The sequence below is a fragment of the Rousettus aegyptiacus genome, unplaced genomic scaffold, assembly GCF_014176215.1.
Source record: "Rousettus aegyptiacus isolate mRouAeg1 unplaced genomic scaffold, mRouAeg1.p scaffold_m13_p_2, whole genome shotgun sequence".
Classification (NCBI taxonomy): Eukaryota; Metazoa; Chordata; class Mammalia; order Chiroptera; family Pteropodidae; genus Rousettus; species Rousettus aegyptiacus.
The window spans coordinates 167,024,830-167,043,841 of NW_023416295.1; the positions used below are offsets into that span (position 1 = coordinate 167,024,830).

The 19,012-nt window shown below is 44.8% G+C and overlaps 1 protein-coding gene across 7 annotated transcripts in view; it reads right to left on the reverse strand.

The window, feature by feature from the left end:
* The window catches only part of LARGE1 (LARGE xylosyl- and glucuronyltransferase 1), a 477,871-nt gene that overhangs the window by 268,277 nt on the left and 190,582 nt on the right, over nt 1-19,012 (reverse strand). For 6 of the 7 annotated variants that reach the window (XM_016161642.2, XM_016161640.2, XM_016161639.2 and 3 more), the window contains exon 3: nt 329-630. The exons of the other annotated variant lie outside the window; for it this stretch is intronic. In XM_016161642.2, the coding sequence (XP_016017128.1) occupies nt 329-630 (302 nt within the window). The remainder of the gene's footprint in view (nt 1-328; nt 631-19,012) is intronic. 7 annotated transcript variants of the gene reach the window in all.

A 19,012-nucleotide genomic window follows, 5' to 3' on the forward strand; every position in this document is an offset into this window, starting at 1 on the left:
TCTAAGTAGCTGGGGTCCCCAGGATGACAGCTGGGTGCAGAAACCCTGAGCATGTCCAAATGAGGCAGGACAGAAAGGAGCAGCTGGTCCTCTTAGTACCTCCGTGACGCAGGCCTTCTTAGCCCCGATTTAAGACGGCAAAACTGAGGCTCGGAGAGGCTAAACGCTCATTCAGGCCATACAGCAAAACTAGTGACCAAACCAGACTGCCACACCCAGGCCCGAGTCAAGAGTGCCAGCTCTTTCCGAGCCCCTGGCGGGGCGCCCTGGTGGCCTCTGCACGCGGAGGAGGAAGCTGGGCCTTCGGGGGGCTCCGGGTGCGTTTTACCTCACACTTCTCCACGGCCGGCTGCTGCCCGCACTCGGAGCTGTTGCCCGCCACGATGCCGGCGCGCAGGTTCTCGCTGTCCCCAGTGCCCTCCTCCATGGAGTAGGTCTTGGAGTGGTTGCCGCGGCGCGGCGCGGGCGCGCGGCCCTGGGCCAGGCTGAGCTGCCGGCGCAGCGCGCGGTTCTCTTCCTCCACCTCGCGCACGCGCACCTCCAGGCTCTCGCGCTCCCGCTGGCTGGAGGCGGTGTACCGGGGGCTGTGAGGCTGGGACTCCAGCGGCGACAGGGACACCGGCTTCCCATCTGGGGGGAGAGGGCGGTGGAAGACCAGGGAAGAGTTAACCCATGGATGAAACACACCCCAGCCCCTCCGCCCTACCCCCGACAACCATTACTACATAGCCGGGCTCCTTTCACACTCCCATTTACAAGGGAAAGCAGATGGAAAGTGAGTTTTACAAATAAATGCAGCCAGACTGAACTGGGAACAAAGTTGAGAACAGAATGACTTATGATGGTGATAAAAAACTAGCATGCTGTTTAGAGAACACAATCATAATATAATTTTTCCTAATTAAATGCACTGTCTGCTTCTCCCCACTTGGCATGTTACTAGACAGACATTCTTGATATCTGTAAAGCATTATGAGTATGAAGAAGAAGGGGAAGGGAGAGAATGGGAAAGAGAGAAGGGCGAAGTAGTTCGAGGAAGTGGAAGAAAGCAAAAAAGAAAGAAGAAATATTAATACTAAGCTTATTTAGTTCTTCCTATATGAACTCCTATTCATTCTTCAAAACTCTGTTTAGGAAGCATCACCTCCCAGGGGAAGCCTTCTTCAAACTGCAATGAAATATCCTCCACATATTCTATGAGTATTTGCACGTAAGTGCTACAAAAAACGAGTCCCTGTCCTACTGTATTTGGCAAATGCTTTATCAAATGTCTCCTGTGAAGACTGGGAGTTCAATAAAGACAAAGACTGGCCTCACTTATCTTTGTGGTAACATAGCATGATGTCTGATCAATGCTGGAAGGGTGGATACATGTGTCCAGTCCAAGAGTCAAATGATGAAGGGCAACAAGGAAGAAGAGAGTAGGAGTGGAATCAATCACGAAGTTTTCCCAGAAAAGCAGTAACTATCAGACTCAGTGCCAGCAACCTTCCAAGTAACAAGCACACACAGAGAGGGTGAGTAGGTCTCTCAAGGTCACACAACCAGAATGCAGTGGTGCCAGAATTTGTATCCAGTTCTTTCTTATGCCCAAGACTGGAGAGTTTCTACTTAAATGCAGTTTCATGATAAGCTATACAGAGAACAACGAATGTAAAAAACAAACAGACAAACAAAACCATCTCTCAAGGATACTTAGCATACTACCATGTATACAGTAGGAGCTCAATGCATCCGTACTGTTGAGGAGCCTCAGCGACAGAAGACACACTGAAAGCTTTTGCTCTTTGGTCCCCACGCTGCAGAAATTCCAGGATCCAGCTGCATGCTGGCCGCCTCAGAGACTACCAAGCAAAAACCACATCTCCCGCAAATTACCCTCTCTCAGCCGCCTGCCAAAAAACACTCCTCTTTTGTCATACTTCGAGTTTTTCTCCTTCCTGCCCAGACCTCACTGAGCTTTCAAACTGTCCCAGAGAGTCTGCGTGACTCACAAAACTTGAGGATCAAAGAATGCGGTGAATTACACCCTGCGGGGTTCGCTTGTGCTGCATGCTACATCGTCTCTGCCCGGGGCTTTTTGATGTGTCTCTGGGTCTTCACAAACATGACTCCTTTTTTTTCCCTCTTAATCACCTCAGGGTTAAACTCCTGTGCTCCTGGTCCTCTCCTATCAATGCAGCAAATATGACTCGCTGAATTCCACTGCCCGGGATGACAGATCAAAGGCCGAGGCGAGTGTGTGGGGACGTGAAATCACAGGTTGATTAGGATTGCATTGTCACTAAGCTAACCAATTACAAGCTCCGACCCAAGCTTTTGAAACAGGCCTCCTCCTTGTTTGGCCAAATCAAATTAGTTCCTGCCGAGAACGAAAAAGAATGGGCCGCTAACAGCAATTGTGGTTTCCCAACTGACATCAACCCTTTCCCGCAGGGGTTGGGACGGATGCGCATCTAGCTCCGCAGTGGGCAGAGTCACGCCTCGTGTAGCATCTGCCACGGATCTGCGCCGTGCTGGGCAGTTCACGCTGAGGATGTCTTAGGTTATCACAGCACAAGGCGGCGGCGGATGAGGAAACTGAGACTCTACAAGCTCAAGCCGTGTTCCCACTGTGGTGCAGAGGGATGAGAATCAAGGTGAGAATTCTAGAACATTTGAGCGGGAACCCAGCAAACTCTGGAAGTCTACCAGGGTCCCAGAAGCTCTGGAAAATGAACAAATGGGACTTATAAGTTCGTTCTTTGGAGGGGTTACTGAAATACCCTGAGCTTCAGTGTTCCCTTCTGTGAAATGGGACCAGAAATGCCAACTTTACAAGGGTGACCGGGAGGCTTAAGAAAGACACCAGAATACAAAGCCCCACGCGCTGTGCCTCTCACTGAGAAGCACTCGGACTAAGGGCCCCTCCGACCCCTTGCCAACGGGGTGATATTATGGGTAAAATGAATTGACAATATTAAAGACTGTAAATTTTCTAAACACAGGGCTGTTCTCTGAGTGGTATACAGGAGCAAGGGGCCAACGGACCTTAGCTTCCTTTTTTATGTGGCCTATGAACCTTTTTGCTTTCAGCCTTAGGCAGGTCCAAGTTCATTCAGAGGCAAAATGGCAGAGCAGGCAGGCTTCCCATGGCGGCCCGATCACCTCCCCCAGCTCCTCTCCATGAAGCCCCACATTCTACATGTTGACAGAAAGTAAATTATAATTCTTTGATTATGTGGTTATAAATAAAGCCATAATTATGTAATCATAATTCCAAGGTTAGCGGAGGGGAAATGCTTTCAACATCCTGTGTCCATTTCTACCCTTCTTAGGCCCCACATGGTTTTAACCAAACTTCTCTCTCGAAGGCTTCCGAGTGTTTTCTCCACTTCAAAACTCTGTAGATTTGTCACCAACGAAGGCACACTGTAAACGCCGGGCCTCGTGGAGGGAAACCCATGTTGGAGAACGCAACAGTCATACTGTGCCCGTCTCCTAAGAAATGCTCAATAAATGGCGGAATTATGATTTCTGGTTTGTGTGTTTGTTTTAAAGGCACGTTATCTTCCTCAGCCAGTTCTCGTTTCCAAAAGGGAGTGTAGTGCGCTCCAGGCCCCTCTCAGCTCTAACTTTCCACGCTCACGGTACATGTGGCCCCTGCGTATCTAACCTGGCTGATCGATCCCAGTGTCGGGTGGCTGAATGTTGGTACAAGCGGGTCCCGTTGCTCTGCCATGGTCGTGGCTTATCTACTTTTATTCATCCTCACTCTCACTTTTGTTCCTGGACTATTCATCTCTCTGGTTCTTCATTCCGGCTATTTCTATCCTTTTGGGGGAAGGGGAAGGGTTAGGGCAGCAAAAGGCTGGCCCCCTCAGGTGTGTTCTGGACTTCTCCGTGATGTCTTAAAGGCTCTGGTCTCTCCCAGGACCACTCCCCTACTTCGTGCAAAGATCGTCATTACAAACACCATCACACGGGATTTGGGGCCTGTGAAAACCGCTACGCCCACACTAATATTTCCCTAACAATAATCAATGAAGAAAGAGTCCCCCCCACCAATCCATCCTGGATAAAATTTTGGCCCTAATATACCTGCCTAGTACATAGCTTGTCCCATACGCCAGTTACCACTTGAATTCAACAAATTCATCTATACCCTGCTCATTGAGCTGTCTGCTGATCACATGCTTGATGTCCGATAGCTCTAGAAGTTTTTAAATGACTTCATACTCATGTTGTTGTAGATGAGTAACAATTTGAGGACTGTGATGGTTCAATTTATGTGTCAACTTGGGCCACATGGCGTCCAAATATTATTCTAAGTGTTCTTGGATGAGATTAACATTTGAATCAGTAGACTGAGTAAAGCAAATTGCCCTCCCTAATGTGGGTGGGCCTCATCCAATCAGTTGAAGGCCTGAACGGAACAGAAAGGCTGACCCTGCTCAAAGTAAGAGAGTATTACTTCTGTCTGACAGCCTTTGAATTGAAACACTGGCTCTTCTTGAGTCTTCAGCTGGCTGGACTTCAGAATGGAACCGTACCACTGGCTCCTTTGAGTCTCCAGCTTGCCGACTCACCTGGAGGACATCGGGACTTGACCATCTCCATAAGCAAGTGAGCCGTTTATTTATAATAAATCTCTTCACATGTACACGTGTGCACACACACCCTATCCATCTGTTTCTCTGGAGAAACCCGACTAATACAGGGACTGACAACTAGATCACACTTTGAGTACCACTATCCAATACCTGGTCTGTCTATCCCCAGGGCCTGGCACTCTGCCCGTACTTAAGAATTTGAATAGGGGATGAAGGAAAAGACTGGCATTTACAACTTAAAAAAAAAAAAAGCATGAAAAAATAGGCATAGCAAATCTTTAACTAGCAGTTATTTTAAAAAGTGACCTTATTATAATATTAAATGCTGGAGCAAGAGGGACAGAGAACCAAGAAAAGCAAACACATCAAGTAGAGTTGTAAGAGCATGGCATTTGAAATAAAATCTGAATGGTTCTGCCATTTAACTAATAAATAACTCCAGGCAAAGTTATTTAGCTTTGATGTGACTCGGTGCCCTCTCCCCCCATGTAAAATGGGCGACGTTGGTGTGTGTGTGAACACACATGCATCATGTCGAATCAGAGGACTCAAATTTCTCCTTTTTGCCCCACCCAAGTCTGGAAGCACGACACATATAAAAGACAATAGCAAATAGGATCCTTCCTTTCTGAGCCCCTTTTCCCTTTGCTTCTCTATTATCTTTCCTCCAGGTCTCTATTTTTTTCAGATAGACATGGTCCACTTTTACACTTGGTACATCTCTGTCAGTAATGCCTACAAGTGTTGATCTGAGGCTCAGCCCACTTTGAGTTTAAAATGTCAAATGAGACATTATTCAAAACCGTACTTTACAACATCTTCCTCCTCCCTCTGAAACTTTTAAACAAACATCAATTTATCATTGTATTTGAATCATTGAATCCACTCAAGATGAATGCTCTGAATTAAGAATCAAATCATTTAAGATTCAGAACAAAAACGGTAAATTGAAAATCAACCTCTTTGCAGTGCGGTGACAGAGATTAGGGGTATGCCATCCAAAACGTCCTGAGTGATGAACTGAATCAATTTGCGTGCATTGCATATCTCTGACTCTCTCTGGAGCGCTGGTGTTAACTGCACCACTGCAAACAGATAGAACCACATGGCTCAGAAAAGGAGGCAGGACCAGGACCTGGGTGGGCCTCCCAGCCCTGTGGCCACCTGTGGAGGGGGCTCACACCAGCCCCTTCCAGTGGTGACAGACTTAGACAGCTCTCTAATCAAGGACTCTGAGATCCTGCACTCACACCCAGATTTCAGGAAGGCTGTCCCCTGCTTCATTCTACCCGTGATAAAGACACTGCATTCCCTAACCTTCATATGGCAAAATCCCCCTACGTGCAAGCTGTCACCAGGGCCTGCCAATTCCTCCTTCCTGATGTTTGAAGCACTTGTTTCTCTCGTTCCATTTCGAACATTCCGTCCCAAAGAAAGCCTCTTAATCTTATCTTAAAATGCGTCGTCAAACTTTTTCTGTAAACATCCACAGAGTAAATACGTGTTACTCTGCAGGCCATGTGGTCTCTGGTGCAAGTACTCAACCTGCCAGGGTCACACAAGAGCAGCCACAGAAATATGTGACACATAGACATGGCTGTGGTTCAATAAAACTTTATTAAAACAAGTACCAGGCCAGATTTGGCCTGCAGGCCCTAGCTTGTGGGCCCTTGTCCTAGGACATTGGTTGGTTAGTCTCCCCACCTCCAATCTCTCTCCCTATTCCTGCCAGCCTCACTCACAGGCGCCAAGGATAACATTCTTAATGGTAACCCTGTTCCCGCCACACTTTGTAGTTTGACAACGTACAGAAGCAACTGCATTTCCTTCGAGGTCCTCTCATGAAATTCAACAACAAACACTTGGTCAGTTCCCGCTGAGCACACAGAGGCTGTGTGTCTTTCATTTCATATCGCATTTGAATGAAATAAGTGTTCTCACTATCCCTGTTTGACAAATAAAACATCAGAAAGACATGATTTAACCTGTTCAATGCCATCCCAGCCACGAATGGCAGAGGGAGAGTCTTGAACCCAGCTTCGCTGGCTCAACTGTTTCTTTTTACCCCAAACCAGAATGGCTCCTGTTTGTCTCCCTCTGAACGAGTCCAGTCTAATTTGGTATTATTGCTACTGCCTCATTCCCTAACCTCTTAGGCCAGTGGTTCTCAATCCTGGCTACCATTATAATCCCTTAGAGAACTTAAAAAAAAAAAAAAATACTGATGTGCACAGGCCCCATCCCAGATTTCTTAGCTCTGAATCTCAGCCAGTGGGAGGGTCTAGTCACCAGCATTTTTAAAAGCATCCATCCTCATGAGATTCTCATGTGTACTCAAGATTGAGAAACATTGGCTCAGGCATTCTCCCATCTTTCTGGCTCAGACATCATAAACCCAATTTGCAAGCACATCTGTTGGCTCCTTAAGGCAAATTTAAGGAACTGGCTTAAATGCAAAAAAAGGTCTCAGCGCCCTCACACTGAATCGCAATGCTTCTCTGATCCTGGACCCCAGCTTCCTAACTCAAGTCTCTGACCCTTAGCAGGACTCCCATGGTGTAACCCAGGACCTTCTTGATTTCCTGTGACTGAGGCTTCCAGTTATTCTAGCTCCTACAAGCCTGGGGCTGTTCTGATCCTGTCAAACCTTTTCCTTCCAAGATAAGAGCTCTTTTCAAAGCCGGGCCCCACTCCTCCAGTGCCAAACTTCCCATTTCCCTGGTTCCGGCTCTCGTCTCTTGGCCAATAGGTCAGTCCAATCTAATGATTTCGCCAATTTCTCGCCTTCCACATTAGGCTGTGTTCATTAAGTAAACACTTTGTAATTTTTTTTTTTAAACACAAAGCCCTCGTTTTAATTAACATAAAAACATCCTCCTTCGATGCATGTTGAAATTGCAAAATAAATGAACTGTTGGAGAACGAATTATTTTAGAAAAATTTAGAAACTCAGCTTGGTCTTAAAAGTCTCACATGTTTGTTTGTTTTAATTTTGTTCACTGGATGTCTGCGTGACAAGCTGACATGTCAGTAACTCTGAGCAGGTTATAAGTCAGAGTAAGACATGGGTCCGGGTTGAGCAATTTTCCTAAGTTCCAGAACTGTGGAATCGGATTTGCTATGGGGAGGAAATGGCAGTGGTGACATGTCACGGCTGCTTAGTTGTTAGGGGTAAACAGAGACTGTTTTACCCAAAAACTTCCCTAAGTGATTTTCTGGAAGTTATCTTTGGCATCCCAAGCAAACTTGAGTTCCAGCAAAGACCTTGGAGATCTTCTGGCAAAGACTGAACAACAGTTAAGAAAAGAGTTTCTCATAAGCTTCTAGAAAGAATTTGCAACCACAGGGCCAGGGAAAGAAGCCGAGATGTGCTTCCTCGTAATAGGCTAAATGCGATTTGAATTTTTTTCCTCTATGAAATTATTTCTCGGAACCTTGTCTTAAAGAGCTTCATTAAGTCAAGAAAATGAAGATGTTTTTAGCACCAATTTGCTGCATCCATAGCTGGGTTTTGGCTCTAAGTGCTGAAGTGTGTCTTAATGAGCAATGATGTCAGTGTTTTGCCCCTTGAAAGTTGAGGTTCAGTGATTTCCGAGCTTCAATTTTTTTTTTTTTTTTTTTGGCCAAATATCCTAAATTCTGAAAGTTTGAGGCAGTTGGTCTTTGAACTACAGTTCTCACAGGAGAGTAACTGAGTCTTTCTGCTTCTAAATCCGGACAATCATATTTCCGTTTGATCCTCAAGGTGTCTAATCACGGACAGGTCTTGGTTAGTAGCACTCGAATAGTCACCAAACAAGGCTGAAGGCAACGTGAGTGAGTGCATAGTGCTCTTTTTTTTTATGTCATCGAACAACTTGACAATAGAGCTGAGTTCTTTTTAGATCACCAGGCTGTTTAGCAAACGGCTATTGGAAGGTCATAATATAGTGCACCTCATAAAACGCAAGTAGATATCGACCAGTATGTGAGAGCCCAATACATTCACATTCCAATCATCTTGGATCACCCTCTGCTCCCCTTTAGCTCATTAACTTTAATCACTTATTGCATAGCCTCAAAGACACCCAACTTTAGTGGTGGCCTCCAGTGATTGAACTTGAGAAAGTAAAATGTCCACTTGCACAGTATCTTGTGCCATAGTTCATACGCGTGCAACAGCTGGAGACAATCTCCTTAATTGGTAGAGTCATCAAAACTAAAAGTAAAACAAGAATGACAATTTTATACTTTGCAAAGTATGAGCTGGGCATGCTCCTTGGAGTCCCCAACGTGGCTCTTGACTATAGAGTCAGGCTCAAATATCTTACAACTTCTTCTTAATTTTCTTTTGGCAACACTCAAGATGAAAGATTTAATAAGTATTTTGCCACTGATCTATTTTTTAAAATCTTAGCAATAAGTGTGCTATTTTATATGAAATATTCATAGGCCTTATAAAATCCCAGTAATAGGTTCCAAGATTGGCAAATCATATGGGCTGGGGAGAACCATCTTGTACAGTTAAAAATTTTTAATGAGGTCTGATTTTTTTTTCTTTAAATTAAAATCTTATGTAAATGAAGAGAGCCACGTGGATGATTCTTCAGCAAGGTTAAATTTTATATTTTATATTTATCATACAAAGAATATTGAAAACTATTGTTTTCTAAGTATATGAATTCATGCTTGCCATAAACCACAAATTATCATTCTTGGTGACCAAAAAGAGTTTTGATGACTTTTCTTTTTTTTTTTAAATAAGGAGTATTGACAATAATCTCGTTTGGACCACAGAGGGATGAAAGATGTCCATGGCCCACAGGAACTGTTTTGGGACTCCAGATTAATCAGCACAGCTCTACACCATCCATTCCTGGCCCCTTTTCCTCCCCTAGTGCACCTAGATCATCCCATTTCAGGCATAGGGCATCGGGGTGAAATTCAGATCTATGGAAGAGAGTTAGAGCCTCTTGTAAAAAGGATCCAAAAGAATGAATGCCTTACATCGTAAGTATGACTTTGATCGGACTGCATCCAACTCGACCTATGCTGCTTTGCTCTCCTAGGGAGGGAGGGAGGCTCCCTAATGGTACATGTGGACTTTCATATTCCTCTGTGTTTGGAGGACAGTACTCTCACGAATGTCCTGGGACCATTAAGAGGAAAACTGAAAGCGAAACATGATTAGAAGTCTAAAGAGCGTTCTTCATGCTCTTTGTCAGTGACAGTGGTCAGTCTGCTTACCTGCCACTGCACCTCAAATTACACACATGCCACATCTGAGCAAAGGTCTCTTCCTCTGTGTTGCACGAAAATGCCTTGTTCCCACCTCTGCTGTTCCAGGAGGTCTAGCGTGAGTGAGAACTGACTTGACTGGCATCATATTTTCCAGGCCCTCTGACGTAGCTCATTCTCGGCTACGGTCAACCGGCTTTGAGACAAAGTCACTGCCCTTCGTCCAAACCTCCCACTCCTTGCCCCCCTTCTATGGACATCATCTTGTAGGAAGGGCACACTTTACCAGGAGAACCCAACTCTGGTCTGCAGCGTTCACAAAATAGTTAGACCTGATGAGATACCGAAAGGAAGAAACTGGAAGAGAGATCAGTAGGAAGAGTCAGTTATCAAAGACAAGTTGGGCTATTTAATTTGTTCTGGTTAAAGTCAGCAGTGACTAAGGAACCTAGCGGCGTGCGTAGTTGCCATAAAGAACATTCTAACACATTTCGAAAAAGGAAGCAAGCATTTTGGTGAATGGGGTTGATTCCTTCAATAGCATCTCTTTCCTGCAAACGTTCATGCCACCTAAATCAATGTGATCATTCTCAGCTCAATTGCAAATTAAAAACAAGAGAAAACAAGTGGAAGCCTGCCTGAACGTTTCCCCGCCGGGAAGTGACTGCTCTCCTTTCCTCTAGCTTCTTGTCCCTGCTTCACAGTCTCCAAGCCCCCTTTATCAGTTTGATGGACTTGAAATTACATTCCAATTCTCTTGAGTATTAATAGTAAAACAAAGAGAAAAAAAGAAGAAAATGAAAACCCTTATCGTTCCCTTGTTCACCCTTCTCAGACAAAAATCCAAACCATCCCTTAGGAGGAAATCAGAAATGAAGAATAAGGTTTTAGCAAGATAGATTTGGGAGAGGGGAGGAGATAGTAGATGTTATCAGGAGCTCAGCTTGACAGAAATAACATTTTATCAGGATGGGCACTTGGCAAAGATAAGACATTACCAAGAGCAAGATAGATAGACGTTTGGGTAAAATATTGGGCTAATACTATTAAGCAAAACCTGCTATCTCTGCGTTTGGCAGACTGTTATTTTCTTCCGATTCCTACTCCTGGGATGATGTTAACTTTTTGTATAAGATACTTCCAACAGTACCAAAAAAGCAAGAAGAATAGAACTAAGGACCTTCGGCCCAACTCTATTGTCAAGTAGAGCCAGGATTTTCCTCAGCAAGTTAAGAGGAGGCATTGGCTGGAGTGTAGGGAGATACAGAAGGCCCAAGATCCCAATTCCTGGCCCCAAAGAAAAGAGCCCCTTGCAGGACCGAGGCTTTACTCATAAGATGACCTCAGAGGCTATGTCAGGCTGGGGACAATGGGGCAGTTTGTCAAGAGGAAACCTAGCTTGAGCCTTGCTGGATTTGCTGGATATGCTGTTGAAATCGCCTGCTCTGTCTGACTCCATCTTCTTGGCTCTGAAGAGCACTTTGGAGAATCAATGATATGCACCAGCAAGCCCTCTGCTAAGCTCCTGGGTGGCATGCTGGCAGTTGGAATAAGCATCACGTATTTGTGCTATTTCCTTTGCAGGCTTTGTCACCTGGGGGATTAGCAGCGACTCTTTAAGATCTCCCTGAAAAATCACCTCAAGGAACCCTTCTCTATGCTGATCAGGGGGACTCGGCTGCTCTGGCCCTCTCAGGGCCACTGGATTTCCTACAACTTCCTACAGAATGGATTTAAGGTGGTGGCTCTTAGGACCTTTGTAATAGTTGTTTACGCTTCCTGCTTCATGCTGTAACTATCCATTCCTTCCACACCTGGTCAGGCCAGACACCATACAGGTGAAGGCTGGGGCCATGTTGAATCACCTTTGCTTCCCAAGTGTCTTGAACGATGTGTAGAATCAATAGACATTCTTATGTGCTCATGACACTATGGGAAGCAATGACAACTCAGGAATCGCTTGATGCCCAAACATGCAAAGAAGAGCCCTGGATTCCCACCTCAAAACCTTCTGCTTTCCCATCACTACTGTTCCCTGTGCAAAAGCCAAGCACATAGGGGTAATTCTTGAATTTCTTCCCTAATGCCCACAGATGCTGCACGGTAATATAATTGATTGTTGGTTCTACCTTCGAAGTACGTCCCGTATGCAAACCCTTGTCACCACCGCTCCAGCTCCAGGTCCCACCATTCCTGAGACTCACGTAATAGCCACCTGACCGGAAACCCTCCTTGAAATGGTCTACTAGCCTCTCAGTAGCTGGATGACATTTAAAAATGGCTATCAGATCCCATCAATATCCTGCCCAAACGTCCTTTCCTAATGCTTCCCGTCAAACTTCAAACCTGAATACCTTACAGTGAGTTACGAGGCCCCACAACACCTTGATCAGTTATCCTTCTGATCTTAACATGCTTCTCCACTCTGTGCCCGCCATACTGGCCTTCCAGATGCTTCTTGAATACGCCAAGAACTCTCCCACCTTAGAGCCTCTGCACTGCTGTTGGCTTCTACCCACTTAATTAGGGAATCTGCTTAAATACCACTCCGAGAGAAGAATCTGAAAACCAGGCTCGAAAACTCCATTCTTGCCCCAGTCTCTCTCTCACTAGTTCCCTTGTATTCTCCCTTGAGTGCATCACAGCACCCTGCTACTCCCAAGTCTATATTTTTGTTTCCTTCTTGTTTGCCTGTCTCCACCTCTAGACTACAAGTTCAACGGTAGAAGGGTCTTTTGTGGCTCTGTCTCATCTAGCATTATATCTCCAGGTCCTAGAACCGAGCACACAGTAGGCACTCAATAAATGTCTTGAGTGACTAAATTGATGAATGCAAGCAATTACTGTAATAGTTCAATGATAGGAATTGGGTTTCAAACGAGAATCATAATTATAGCTCCTTCCTCACCACCCACTTTGGCTGAGTGTCACACATTATCTTATTTAAGGCCCAATTCTCTGAGACAGGTTTAGTTGTTCCCATTTTAAAGAGAAAGAGAGTCTCAATGAGCTTAAGTAACTCGCCAAGACTTACTGCAATAAAAGTAAAAGAACCAGGTTAAACTGACGCCCCCTCAAAAAAATTCAAAAAACATAAAAGTAAACTTGTTTTCATTCTGTCTTCTGCCTCTAAATAAAGGTGACATTGCCATGTTACAAGCAGGGGACAAACGAGAGAGACAAGAAGCAGGACAGTTTCGACAAGAACCAAGGAAGGAAGGAACTTTCTGCAGAAAGATGAATACTAAGAGAATCCAAATAAAACCATTGCTGACAGCCCACTGAACTCTGCCAAGGAATAGCCCGAATATACCATCGGAGATCCCGGAGGGCAAGTGTACATGCAGAAGAAAAGCAGAAAGGAGGAAAGTTCCTGATATCTTCGTGTAGACATCCCGGGTACCCCGCCTTGGGGTCGGTCCTGTGTCCTTTTTAGAAGGATACAACTGGTTGCCCAAGCAGGAGAGCTACTGCAGGGAATACATGAAGCTATTTCTTCTACAGCTGTAAGCAATCCCACTGCTACAAATGCAGAGGGGCCTATTCTGCCTTCTGCAGCCTGTAAAACAGAAAGGAGGTGAGGGCAGGGGAAAGACGCACACATGGAAACACCAGGGTCAGGAAGACTCAGCTGCCAGACTGCAGCCCTTCGGAACCGGAGAAGGAAAGAATGGGGGGAATCAGAGACCTTTGTCTGCAATCACCACAGTATTCAGAGGGTGGTGGAAAGTGGCAGCATCTCTGGGCCTAGAAACGGTTAACTCAGTTTCTCTCCTGATGAGTAGCTTCAGCTGTTCATCAATAGAATCTCCAGCTGATAATTATTAAGTGAAACTTGGTGCTCGCATTTGCATATGTAAAGCACACTTCCCTCTTCAGCCACAATGGGAGGGAGGACGCACTTCCTGATTGTACAGGCCGGGGAGGTTGGGGTGGGGTGAGGCTCCAGCCTGCTTTGCATGTGCTTCTCTACACTAATCAAGCCAGACATTCAGCAGAAATAAACTCACATCCCAAAATACGCCATTTGTCAAAATCCAGAGCTCAAATAAGAGACCTCTCCAGATCTGAGAAAGATGCGTTCTACCACAATACGTGTAGTATAAGCAATGTGATTAGCCAGTTGGGCACACACGGGCACGGCCACACACACCTGGGTTGTTTTACTGGGTGATGGAACAGTTATTAGCTCCTCCAAAAGGAAGGCTTCTATCCTCACATTCCTGACCCTATTCAATCTTCGCACCTGTCACTAAAGAAGCTTCAGCCAGAGGAAGGAAATGCAAACAGCATCAAATTCCAGGTACCTGATGGCTTATCTCTGTTATGACATTCACCTTGGCTTGGGCGGAGGAAAGACGTTACTAAGGACGCTTTTCTTCCCATAGGAAAGAGTGCCATACAGAGAAAAGCCATCACTCCCTAGAGTAGAGAGAGGAGGACATTGTCCTTAGCACGGATGAAAAATCGGGGACTTCATTTGTAGACACTGCAACCTGATTGTAATGAGGTTGCCAGGGCTGCCTAAGTTTACAGGGTGCCTAAATTATACCTGTGACATTCTAAAGACAGAAGCAGACAACAGTATGAAAACAATATAAACTGTTAATTTCAGGGTCTCTTCATTCTTGCTTAAGTCTGTAGTCCTCTTGGGGCCTCAGTGCCCTCATTTATAAAATGGGATCAAAGGTTCCCCAGGAATCCTCTTACATAGCACCATCAGGGTATGCGGGTGCTGTGAAGATTTTCTTCTAATTTATAGTCTATAAATATGCATTCATTTGACAATCTTTTGATGTGGGGTTATGGCCCTTTCTATAAGAACTGGCCCACTCTGTGAAAATCTACAATACCTTTCTTGCTTAAACCACAAAGAAATGGCCAAACGCATTTGGCTTCGGTACCTTTAAAATGTAGTGAAAACTTAAAAGACATTTGTGAAGTAATTAGAATACAGAATTCCTTCCATACTTGTATATTTCCCCCCATTATTTTAGTTGTCTTGCTTCCACTTAATTTGACAACTGCTTTTAATGACAACTTGACTTTAGTTCACTTTAGTTCCAATGTATACAACTTAGACATTTATAGAACTGCTTCTTCCTGAACTCATATTTTACTGTTTTAGGTAATGAATTTATTATTAATTGTATGGTGAAGATATACCATAACAGGCTTGGTAATATACTGACGTGGCTTTTGCTAAGCACTCAATTAACGGGTGGGATTGCAAATGCTGAACAGTTCCAGAAAGTAGGCCAATAGCCAGGAGACTCCACGTGCAGTGGACACTGATCAGTAGTTTGACAGAAAGAATAGAGAAATGCTTGGCTAATAGATGTGTTCTTACGTGAAGGTGAGTTAAGAATCTTCCACTGAGCACTTACCTTGTGGTACCGTTGGGAAGAATAAATGCGATCATGCATGGGAGGCATTTATCTTCCCACGCTAGGTGTGCGATAAGGGCTAGGTAAAAGTTCTTATTAATTATCTTATTATATCAGGTCAAGACACGTCCTCCATAAACCATGGATGCTGGCTGGCTCTGAGAGAACCTCCCCTGTGCTTCTGATAAAAATATCCCTCTCTTTTGTTGCTAGACCACTATGAAGCTCATTTGGAGCATCTGTGGATGTGCTAAGCCACTGACCTTTCACGAGAATTGACGTAGGTAGAGAAGGGATCATCACTGTGCCCACTCCACACGAGGCAAGTGAGATCCACAGGCACCTGCCCGACGTCTCCAGCAACGGCGGGAGCATGACCAGGAGGAGAATAGAATTCCCTTGCACTGTTTCAAATTCCATGAAATGGGTTCTAATGCATAGTTTGCTGCTTATCGCTTTTACACCTCTGGAAGTAGTGTAAGTATTTCATGACGTGTAAAGGTGCATAGAAACATCTTCCCTTGATATCAAGAAGGGTCACGAGAGAGTAAACCCGACGCACCTATGCGGACCCCCGCAGCTGACCTTGCCCTTCCCCATGACACACTGCAGCCGACCTCAGGCCCTGAAGCCTCAGGCCGTGTGGCTCAAGTCCTCAAGGCCCACGCAGCTGCAGCGGGAGGAGGCTCGTCTCCCCTCGCATCAGCTGAGCCATCGCAGAGGAAGAGACAGAAGGGGAGCCAGCTGTGCTGACCTTGGGCAATAATTCCACACCACTGAGCCTCAATTAACAGGGAGCAAACTTTTCTATCTTACAGCGCTATTTCGAAACTGCATTTCTTCCTCTAAAAAAAAGCCTAGGGGAGAAACCAAGATAAGGCAGGGGGTCTTATGGGAATGGGACACGATGTTCATCTTAAGTGAAGATACATAGGACTTCATCGGGATTACGATCACTATTAGCTGGCATCCATGCACCACGAACAGATTCTATGTGTTATATATGGCCGGGTATAGCATTATCATCTTCATATTATGAGGAAAAGGCAGAACTGAAAAAAAACAATGTCCACAGAGCTCTGAAAAGCCACCTGAGTTAGGGCCACCCTTCTTCCTCGACATGAATCACATTAGAAAGATCTTGAATATTTTATACACACACACACACACACACACACAGAGGCATACATGTATATGTAACATATATGTTATATATACACATATACGTGTATATGTATACACACACACACATATGTGTGTATATAAATACCATATATAACATACCCACATATATTAGTTCCATATGAAGCCATGGGGGACATCAGAAATATACAGGACCAGTGTGCAGGCATCTGGTTGACCACCATCTGCTGGCTGAGGCCTGAAGAGACCCTTCCCACCTGCTCCGGCATTTAAACCACGTTCTGATCCCTCCGATACGAGCTGAGCCCAGTCCCTAAGCCCCCATCACCTCCAGATTAAATGACTGCAGTGCAACTGTACTTTCTATAATGCTACAGTATGCCAGGAGTTTGAGCTATCAGGCAACTTAATATATTTCCCTCTAAAGGAAAGAACACACACATTTGAAGCGAGTTATACCTACAATTTCCGAGCCAAAGAAATGTGTATATGGGTCAATGTCTCACGACATGAATAAATGCAAAAGCATCGAAATGACCTCTGCTGTTATTTGTACTATAATTCATGAGGCCATGTCCTTGTGACAAGGAAGTTCTGCAGTATGCAGTCAGGGAGCATATGAGGGTCATGAGGACGACAGACACGGCGTGTCCCTAAGGTCAGGCTTTTAGAAAAGACATCCTCATACAAATGGGAAGAGCCTTGTCCTTGTCAACCTGTTTGGAATTATTATTTTGATTTTCTCTGGCCCACAAACTCATTCTGAACAAGCTCCACTAAGCTGGTTATTCATTCATTCTGTCAATTCACACACTTATAAAGCATCTGCAATATGACAATCCCTTTCTATGGAGTAAAACTTAAAGCCCAGTGTGGGGAAGGGTAAGTGAAAATAAGGGAAGGCAAGTGAAGAGGTAAAGCAATGGGATTAAGGACAGTGTGCTAACGAAGTGTACAGACAGACCTCCTAAGCCTAGTCTCCAAGGTTCGGGAAAAACTTCTAGAAGTCACCATATCCGTGCCTGGAGCTGAAGGATCAGCACCGAGAAGCTGGACTGAGAGGTGTTCAAGCAGAGGAAACAGCTTATACAAAGGCTCAGAACCATGGTTCCCAAACTGTGTGCCAAGGTACCCCAGGGTACCCCAGGAAACCCACTGGAGCATCACACTGTATTTTTAAATTGCCAGAAAGGCACAGCAATTCTGTGTCTACTGGGCGCTGCTTGAACTACCTGCTCAAGGCAGCTCACAGTTGCAACGTCAGATTGTACTACAGTCCATATTTTTTTGCAAAGCTGGGTTTCCAAAATGTGGTAAAATAAAAAGCAGTAACTGCATGAGAATCAATGTGCGAAGAGTGTCCAGTCTGGTTCCAAGGTTTGAGAAGGTGTGCAGTGCACATTAGGTAAACATATCCCAGAAGTAAATAATTGTGATTATTTAAGAGTAAAATTAAAAAAAAAAAATTTCTTCACTTTATATGTTATGTCCTTTTTTTCAAACAGCTACTAAATTATTAGAACTTCATGAATGGAATAGTTAGGTATTCTATTTGGCCTGCGGGTGGGGTGAAAAAATTACTAAGACACCAAGGACTCCCAGAATTGAGGAAATGGGGGAACCTGTGGTTTCGAGAGCAGAGGAAATAGTGCTTATAGTGGACGTGAAATCCTTTCACATGACTAAGGCACTGAGGGCAAGGTGAGGACCGGCGATGGGGTGGGTCAGAGGGCCTCGCAAGCACATTAAAGAACTCAGTCTTCATTCTGAGGCCAGTGGGAGCCACGCGGGGGTTTCAAACTTCCCTGTTGCACAAAAACCGATGCCACCAGACTTCGACCGGACCCTGAGAACGGCTGCATTTCGCAACTCTTCATGTGGACACCAGATGTTGAGTCCACGCCAAGGGGTGAGGACCACAGCCAGGCTGGTTCTGATGAAAGCCATTCATTCTGAGGTCTCTGCACAATGGCTTGCTATTTCACCTAATCCAATCTAAGTAAAAGCTCGATGTAAAGTATACAAAACGCTTTACAAACAAAAGTATCATCTGGCATTTATGTGTTTCGTATTCTAAAATGAGCCCACCTACAGTGAATTTAAGTCCTACCTCTAGCCATCACACAGCAGGCTGTTAACATGTCCCTTCCTCATTCTATATTACTGCCAAAGCGTGTGTTGTTATTCCTCTAATCCCTAAAACAACGTCTGGGCACAAAGAGAAAGAGCTACACGGGGAGATCTGAATCGTTTAACTTCAAGAGTGTGAGATACATTCTTCATATTGAAACAATCTTTGTTGTCATTTCTCTGAAGTATCATCTGAGATTTTTAAGAATGCTGACTATTCTTGTCTGTATGTGTGATATATTTGACAAAAAAAAAAAAGTATATTGAAAACATAGCTTCCAGAACATTTTATAGGAAGGTATTTTTCCTTTAAAGTGAGATGTTTAAGTAATCGAAACCCGGCGTGTCTGTCTTAGACTTAGAAGGACGAAGAGATGCTTGCTGCAAAGGCCGGCCTAGGATGAGCGCACAGCGGGAGCCGCCGGTACCTCATGCTTGCTCTCTTATAGATAAAAGATAATGGTCACAGGTGATCAGGGACTTGGGCCCATCCCAAGATCTCCCCATAAAAACCTCCCAGCTCTAAAAATGACAGTAAGAAAA